General features: G+C 33.0%; 1 protein-coding gene across 2 annotated transcripts; it reads left to right on the forward strand.

Annotated features, from left to right (window-relative positions):
• Nucleotides 1–6,943: 6,943 nt before the first annotated feature.
• On the forward strand, nucleotides 6,944–9,155 carry LOC111381924 (zinc-finger homeodomain protein 4-like). 2 transcript variants are annotated; one of them, XM_023005778.1, is made up of 3 exons: nucleotides 6,944–7,277; nucleotides 7,393–8,625; nucleotides 9,008–9,155. In XM_023005778.1, exon 2 carries the CDS (start codon nucleotides 7,756–7,758, stop codon nucleotides 8,608–8,610), a length of 855 nt encoding a protein of 284 aa, XP_022861546.1. In that variant the 5' UTR covers nucleotides 6,944–7,277; nucleotides 7,393–7,755; the 3' UTR covers nucleotides 8,611–8,625; nucleotides 9,008–9,155. The 2 variants fall into 2 exon arrangements, with proteins under 2 accessions (XP_022861546.1, XP_022861543.1); XM_023005775.1 differs by lacking the exon at nucleotides 9,008–9,155 and having other exon boundaries at nucleotides 6,945–7,277; nucleotides 7,393–8,877.
• Nucleotides 9,156–9,339: the final 184 nt, after the last annotated feature.

The following is a 9,339-nucleotide window of genomic DNA, read 5'->3' on the forward strand; positions in this document are numbered from 1 at the left end:
TTGTTTTTTATAATCTCGCATAAAATAATGTAATATGTAAGTTCAAAATTTTGCCTTATTTTTTATCCCAAAATTCTCCAAAAAATCACAATTCTAAAACACATCTTTTCGCAAAATCTCATTTTAATGGATCCCAAACGGGGCTTAGTAGTCGCGAACAGAGTTCGACACTATTATAATTTTTCCTTTTTTGTTGAAAATTTGCACAATTAGTCTTAACATTTAATAATCGAACTTTTGTTAAGTTTGTCCTTTTCACATAATTTCATTAACTTTTATTTTGGTCCATCCTCTAACTCAAAAATCTGCTCCGCCAATGCACAATGTCCCAATGGAGTAGACCGACTAAAACGATCAAAGATCGAATTGCGTTTGAAGAACATAAAGAATCTTCATGCGTCTAATAAAGTTGTAAATGCAGCAAAGGAATGGATTCAAAGCAAAATGCTTTTTTTTACTTTTTCAATTTAATTGTATTTTAAATTAAGAAAACATAGTGAATCATTGAATAGAGGGGTGGGATTGTGGGGTAATGAAAATGAAACATATGAAGGGATTGTGTAAAAGGAAGGAAAGTCTTTTTATGTATTTGTCCTTTTTTCTTTGAATCTCATGCCTTCCCTGCATTGCATGAATTAATGTATCCAGACAAATTTTTAAAGCACAAAGAATGTTCTCTAATGTTACTGTATTTATATTTTACTTTTTTGGTTTTCTCAATTATTGAAACTAATATTAATTATTATTACTATGGTACATAATATGGGTTATGAAATGTAGAAATGAACGAGGTATTGTTCCATTTTTTTAGCAAAGAGTGTAGATACAAAAAGGTTAAAGTAAGAAAATGGAAGAAAGTGTTACACTTGAATAAATTATGTTTATGTGAAATAAACAAAAAATAAAAATAAAAATAAAAATTGCAATAATATTGAAAAAGAGTGAATTGGAGAAAATCCTGCAATTCAGATCCAAGAGTAGAAATTGAGACAAATAATTATCTGACAGCTTTCAGTATCCTATGACTATAAGCAAAGTAATGCTCTTTTCAGAAAAATTTAATCTTAAGGAACCCAAGGATAAAGAGAAGTAACATTCTTCTCAAACCTATAAAAAGTTTACAATGAATAAAAATAATAATCAATTTACAAGGATTTGAACTATTTATGTTAAGATGGCTGATTATTTAAGATAGTACTTCAAAACTCAATATGATATCAAAGTCTAAAAGTTTTAAATCAACAAGTTCAAATGAGTAGTCAAATTTTAAAACTTTAATCACTGCGTTATGAGACATTTTCAAGTTCAAAACTCTATTTTGTATAAATATGAAGTTGATAATCAGTCAGTGATGGTCAAGATCCCTCCTCTAGGGATCCTGCTCTAGTCATATCAACTTCTATGGGAGAGATTGTGTCAACTGATTTCTTTCGCGTCATCAACGATTTGAATTCAAAATCTCTACCTTCTAAGACACTGAAGTTGAATATAGCTGATACTAATTCAACAAAACATTCAATTTAAATGTCTCATAAAATAGAGACCTTGAGTTTAAATCGTTTTAGATGCAAAGAAATCTGTAGAGGGTGAGATGGGTACAAGTTTTCTTAAGACAACAATACTAATGAGTAGGGTAGGAGCAAGATCTCGAGAAGAGCTTTTCCACTCTGATGTATAACAGTCTGGACTACTAATAAATTTGACAGTTTAAGATGAACCTCAATTTCCAATATCGTCCTCTCCTCTCGTAGCCCCCAACCCAAAAATAAAACAAAGACCAAAAAGTGAAACACAATTAAAAAAAAAAAATGAGCTACTATGTTTGTGGAAGTATGAACATTATCCCACTTCCACGTTTGAGAGAGAAGGTGGTGAAATGCGTATGAAGTTAATAAAGCGTTAAGCATGAATCATACTTCAATATAGGAAAGCTTCATCATATTCATACACTCAATTTATCAATATGTATAAGCTGCATTTTTTGCATGTAATTTTTGTTGAGATTGTCCCACGTTAGTTGTGGATAAGGTTGGTATTCAGTTTATAAGTGTGAGGAAAAGTCTCATCTCTTTGAGTTAGCTTTTGGGATGAGAGAAGCCCAATAGACCACTCAACACTGGTATTAGAGCCCGATTTATCAACAATTCTCCGATCCAACAATCATGGAGATACGGGTTTGGCCTCCGGCTAGACCCAATGTGTGGGGAGAGATGTGTTTGATTTCCGGCAAAACTCAATGTGCGAGGGAGATATTGTTGAAATTGTCTCACATCGATTGTGGATGAGGTTGATATTCAGTTTATAAGTGTGAGGGAAAGCCTCACCTCTTTAGCTAACTTTGGAGGTGAGAAAGACACAATATCACCCAACAATTTTTAAGCAAGTTTTGCAAGTTCTTGTTTAACTTCTAGTTCCTACTGGATATACCATAAGTAAATTTTGTTTACGGATTTGAGCTTTTTATCTTGTGATTAAATATATGTCCTGTATTTTGCTCAAGATCAATATAACATACTTGATAAAAATAAATAAAGAGCAACCGGCAAAAGTTATACTTTTGTTAACGATAATTTAATGATTAAGCTACCAAAGTTCCAACACTTTCCATTTCAATTATTCTTTAAGCTACTCGATTAAGCTGTTTTCATATTAATCTGGGCAGAAAAATAATCAATTATAAGAGATTTTGTCAAGGTGTTATGATAGAGAAAAAAATAGACGTTATTTAGAGTACCGTCTAGATTTAGAACCTCTAATAGCATGTAGGTATCCCGAGAGATGTTGAATTAATCGAGCTCGACTCACTCACCGTCGAGTAGGGCTCTGCCCGTTAGGCAAGCAGAGCGTGAGCTAACTAGTTTTTAAAAAATAATAATAAAATTATTTGACTCTACTTCGATAACACCATCAACTTGTCATTTTGACTTTTCTTATTTTTTCATAAAAATTGTATTTCACCCACTTATGATGAGTTGGCTCGTACGAAAACTTAGTTAATCGACTCGTTGATGGGTTGAGCCGAGCCAACAAACAACTCACTTCACGTGACATCCATAGTAAGTTCACATAAAAGATGCCATGTAATAAGGAACTAGAAAAGATAGCGAAGAAAATTGTTACGTTTTCTTCTTCTTCTTCCTTTTTTTTATTTTTTTTCTTTAATGAAATTGTATTTGGCTTAAAGTTTAAATATCCATAGATTATATTGCATGTGTAGTTTAAAGAGTGATACAAGTGTGGAAAGAGTCATGATGAAAAGCTAATTGATGGTCTGACAAACACAATTTTCCGCATGAAACCTTGATCAGAAAAAAAAAGTAACTAAAGGAAATGTAGTTATAAGCCAAAAGCATGCACATTTTTTTAAATAAACATGATTTTTTTAATTTGTAGATAAAAAGGTTGTCCCATATCATTACAACCAAAATCACAACAATAATATATATTTTGTTGGTTCAAACTACACATCTACCCACCATGTTGACCCCTGTAAAAGGGAAAAAGGAGAAACAAACTATGCAATCAAAGTTAGACTGCCATTCCAAGGTGATCAAATTTCACAAAATTAGGTTAAATAATTAAACAAATTTGAATTATTTTAGATAAAGAATTGTTCAATATATAATTTTAACTAGATAAATAATCTTTTTGTAATAATAAAGTCTCATCATCAACCGGAGTTAGTCACAAACGATGACATCGAAAATTCAATTAATTGAAATCAATTGAAAATGTGTTCATGAACAATAAAAAGAAAAGTACAATATATGCACTTGACTGCATTTTCTTTTTATCATATTCCCAACTTATCGCATACGAACAAGTTGAGGATAATACCCTTCAAATCTTGAGATTTGATAATAGTATATTTATTACGTTAGATATGTGTTAAAGTAAAAACAAGATTATATACTTGTCCGAAAATGATCTATGATATATCATGTCACTCTTACTTAACATAAATTAAGAAACAATATTGCTTAAGGGATCATTTATCTATATTTGTTATGGAAATTGCTTAAATTATAAATTTTGAAATAGAATTGGTGTGGCAGATGACTGGGATGGAAGATAAATGTCTCCCTTCTGAAATTAAAATTAAGAAAAAAAATTTTTTATTTATGTCATCAGTTTCTTGAAAATTGTGACAATTTATTTCTGTGGCCCCTTTCATGCAGTACCATTATTAACCCAATCCTTCCCACTCTCTCTAGCTTGTGGAAAGTTGAACAAACACTTTCATGGGATCAGTAAATAACTGTAAATGATAATTAATATTTCATTAATAAAAATAAATTATTCTAAATATTTTTTTAAAATATTATTTTATTCTTAAAAAAATATTGAAAATAAACAAAAACTTAAAGACGGGGAAGGCAATGAAATGGATAATTACAAATGGAATATGGATGAGAAGTGAAGACAAAAAAAACTAAAGATGAAACAAAGAGTCTTTAAATACATGTTGGATTGTGGAATAAAGGAAGGGATAATGAAGAATAAAGTAACAATTGGATAACTTAATGAAGAGAATTCTCCTGTTTTTATATAAAGAATATCCAAGTGCTAGATGCATTTGTTTTCAACCAAAGTGTACATAGAGCATCTTAATTTGTTTTATCTACCGTTTCGCGTCTTTACAGCTTCTTTCGAACTAGCTGATTGAGACTTTTTCGATAAAAATATTTAATTGATCAAAAAGAGTTGCGTACTAAAGAATGTTACGACTAGATATTGATAAAGAGTATAAAAAATAGAGTATTTGATAATGATACTCAAAGTCCGAACTATTATAATTCACTTGTACCCTTAATTACTCAGCTCCAATAAGAAATTGAGCTCCTAATAAATTGGTAACTTGGAAATATTGACACAAAGTAAAAAATTAATACGAAAAAAATGATGCAAAATCACATCATACATAAGGACGTCTATAAATGACACTAAATCCGGTAAACTTATTTTGAACACACAATTGATGCACTTATTGTTACTTTATCTTTCATACTTGCAACTCACTTGACGTAAATGTGACTGCAGATTCGAAGTCTAAACAAGATTTTAGTTGCAACGAGATCTTTAACACTTTCGATAAAAAGAACTTATTTTTGCCCTCTTTCAAATAGTTTGCTTTGGATTTAGTCATTTAGATAAAGCAATTCAGGTACTAATTACCAAACTGAAGAAAACTGGTGGCTGGCTCCCAAACACAGCGATTTCAAGGGGTGCGTGTCAATGCAAAACGGCCCAAATTTACATTCATTATCATTTTTATAGGAAGATAAATTTACATTAATTATCAACTATGCTTGTAAATGCCCTTTACCAATCTTTGAATAAATCAGAAAGATCACTTATTATACATAAAATGCTAATATTATCATTGGTTGCAACTGTTATTTTCTTAAGCTTTCGTAGACAATGCATTGCCAAGAAAGGCGATACAAGGAATAAGGATTTGCTCGATTCAAAATGAGAATTCGTTCTATAGATTTATCAAGAACCATGTCTTTGGTAAATTCTTGATTCATAAATAATTAGAAAATCAAGTTGCTTGAAAAATAGGGGAAAAAATATGAATTTATGAAAGATCCCACCATTCATGTGATGAAATGAAATTCCATGAAACTTGAATTCTAAGAGGACATCATTGTCACATGGAGTATTCCTTTTCATGATAAAATCACACAATTTAAATAAAAGAATAAATTAGTATTTGAATGCCTACACAAACATATAAAAGTACTTTTGGCGAAAAATTATGACAAGTTTCCTCCCCTTGGAAAGTCTGTTGCCACAAGAAATATCCACTTTCATCTTTCCTAATTTCAGCTAAAAAAAACACAATAATCACAGCCACCTTCTGCCCTGGATTTACACCATCTATCCAGCATCATCATTTTCATGTATATATATATACATACACACACGAAAATGATCTCATAAATACCGGTGCTTAATTTATGTTAAGTCTCTTTTAGAAAACCATGAGGAGCCTGGAGCGGTTTGTTTGCCAGGACATACTGAATTGTTGTGAGTCGAGACGATTACTCAAGTTCAAGAATCGGGATCACCTGATCCTGGAGCTTTGGATTAAGTTGAACGTGGACGAATGACAACTTCAAATAAACATAATGTAAATTAATAGTGTTTTTTTTAGTCAATTATTAAATTTGTGACCTTACTGGGTTTTTAAGTTTTTACAGAATAAGGTGTGACAATTTTTAAGTCCAATAAATAATCACATGAGATACATGAGTCAGAGTTCGTATTTATGGGGGTAGTTTTGCATTAATCAACATTGTAAATATATCATGAGTGACATAATGAGACACAGAAAGCATTGCATGAATAGGATTTGCACGTCGACCAAGAAATTATGAGTTTTTTTGTAAAATTTCTCTAAAAACCATTTATTATCTCATTCATTCTTCTTTTTCCAAAAAACCAATGGATGATCCTATGATATATTTTAAATTATTCCTTGTGAATGTATGAGGAATTTTTGAATAAGATTACACATTTAATGGTCGTGTAAGATTGGAAGTTTTAAGAGGACAGTAATGACTATGAGTGACTCGGGAAATGAACCCATAAGCCTGTTCGGAGCCTTCGGTACCCTAAAATGGATGTTAATTTGTGTTATCCTAAAGAAATCCAGTAAAGCAAAAGATACAACTCCCCAACAGCTCTTGCCTGTCAACCTACAGTAACAATTTACATATTTGAACTCAGCAAAATTCAAAACTTTAGTTGTTATTACTCTTAGGAATGCTATATTTTGCTAAATTAATTTGAAGATCATCTCTCTCTCTCTCTCTCTGACACACACACAGACACACAATTCTTCCTTTGTCTCTCTGACACACACACACACACACATTGCTCTCTCTATATGGCCTGAACTTGATGCCTGGTAGTAGTGCAAGCGAAGCAAATGCAAAGTAGCAAAAACCCCACTTTATTTATTTTTATTTTTTATTACTCTCTAAAACTCACTTGGTGATTCCTCTTTGTCCGTAAAAAATCTGCTTTTTTCCATCTCTCACTCTCTCCTCTCAACCCTTTTTATGCTCCTCACTACAGCTATAACCTCATGTTTTGTCCTTCATTCACTTCTCAAACAACCTGCAAGACACTCTCTCTCTTTCTTGTTCTTCTCTCTTCTTCTGTTCTTCATAACCTTCACTAGTAACAATTTTTAATTCTAAAACCCCTTGAATTTTCTTAGCTCTGAAAACACCATTTCTAAGTGTTTTTGTCTTTTGCCATTGAAGGTGTGTTTGCTTAGCTTCAAGATTATCATTTTCTGGGCATTTTCTTCTTCTTTGCTGTGTGTACTACAATTTACATATAACCTTCTAACTTTTGAACATCATTTTCTTCTTTCAGGAACCCTGTAATGAGTAAGTGTTGACCCTTCACTCTATTTAGTTCAATTCCTTCTCAAGAAATACAGATAGTGAAGTATTTGAAGAGAGAAACAAGGGATAGGTTCTCATTATGGCCAGCTGTTGTCAATATCCACACTCATATTTGTTTATTTTGATTTGACGAAGGTTTTGTTTCCTAGTTTTGTAGCGTTTGCTCCAAAAAGAGAAGAAAGAAAAAACATCTTAGGTATTCTTTAGTCCGCAGCCAACTACATTAATTTAATCATTTAGCCGTTGTGACTTGTTCAATCTCTTTTGGTCTCCAAAAAAAGAAAAAACATAGTAAAAAAGGCAAAGAGATAGAGAGAGAGGGGAGCTAGAAATGGAAATGCCAAGTCAAGAAGTGGAGATTCCAATTCCAATAAACATCACATATGGTGGGGGACATGGCCATGGGCACATGATCCATCATGACTCTGCAGCCCACAATCGTATTATACCTGCAGCTTCAGCATCCCTTCAAATGCCATCAAATGGCCCCATATCCTCCATGCTTGAGGACCATGTGCCGTACAAGAAAATGGTTAGGTACAGAGAGTGCCTTAAAAACCATGCAGCTTCCATGGGTGGTAACGCCACTGATGGCTGTGGAGAATTTATGCCTAGTGGAGAAGAGGGCACTTTAGAAGCCTTAACTTGCTCAGCCTGTAACTGCCACAGAAACTTCCACAGAAAAGAAGTTGAAGGGGAGCCTTCTCCTAGTGATTTCTATCAAAATCCAAGAGTGGGAAGGAAATATTTTGTAGGACACCACAAGGGGATTTTGGGGTCTGAAGCATTAGGGTACCATACTGGGTCACTGATTTCCTCTAGAGCAGTGGCACCACATCAGATGATAATGTCCTACGACATGGGGTCACTGCCTTCGGAGTCAGATGAGCAGGAGGAAGGTGATGGCGGCGGCGGCGGTGGCGGTGGAGGTGGTGGGATGGTGGCCCGGCCACCTCAGCTGGTGAAGAAGAGGTTCAGAACAAAATTCACTCAAGAGCAAAAGGAGAAAATGTTCAACTTTGCAGAGAAAGTTGGATGGAAAATACAAAAACAAGAAGAATCCGTGGTGCAACAATTCTGTCAAGAAGTTGGGGTCAAAAGAAGAGTACTAAAGGTTTGGATGCACAACAACAAGCACAATCTTGCCAAGAAAAACCTTCAATCCAATGATCAAAACCCAGTTTAAGAACAAATTCAAAGAGTAATTTTCGAAGTTCTTGTCAACTAAAAGTACTTATAATTATTTTATTTTCTTCTTATTTTGGATTTCTCACTTTTCCTTTAGTTGGCTAGTTATATATATCTTATAATGACACTGTTTATGTAACTTAGTTTTGGAAACTGCCTTTGGTCACGAGTGATTTCATTGCAGAATGAAGTTTTCTCAAACTTCTCTGAGTATCTACAGTGTATGTTGAAAATGATTACTTCAGTAATATTATTATTATTATCACCCTTTGGATTTGCTTCCTCACTGTTTTTATCCATTTCCATAATAGTCTAATATTATATCAAGAAGCTGCTGTAAAATTTGACCAAGTTTTACACTGATCTATCGACCATAACCATCTTCTTTTACTCAGGTTTGGAGACCACCAACAAGCGTCTTTCTTTTACTTAGGTTTAGAGACCACCAGCGGTGAAAAGTACAGGCAGAGTTTAATGTTTAATCGAAGCCAATATGTCACGCCCACATTATTATTTAGCATAACCCTATTAAAATTTGACTCATGTTCAGCAATATATATATATATATATCAATCAAGGATAATCATTTGCATAAATTGCTTTGAATACGTAAATCAATGCCATGGCGACCTTAATTAGTAGGAGAAATTAATTGAAATCAAGTTAAAATCACGTAAAATGAATAAATATTCGTGTTAAACGGCTTCGGGCAAATAGGTCACGAACA

Source organism: Olea europaea, chromosome 3, assembly GCF_002742605.1.
Source record: "Olea europaea var. sylvestris chromosome 3, O_europaea_v1, whole genome shotgun sequence".
Classification (NCBI taxonomy): Eukaryota; Viridiplantae; Streptophyta; class Magnoliopsida; order Lamiales; family Oleaceae; genus Olea; species Olea europaea.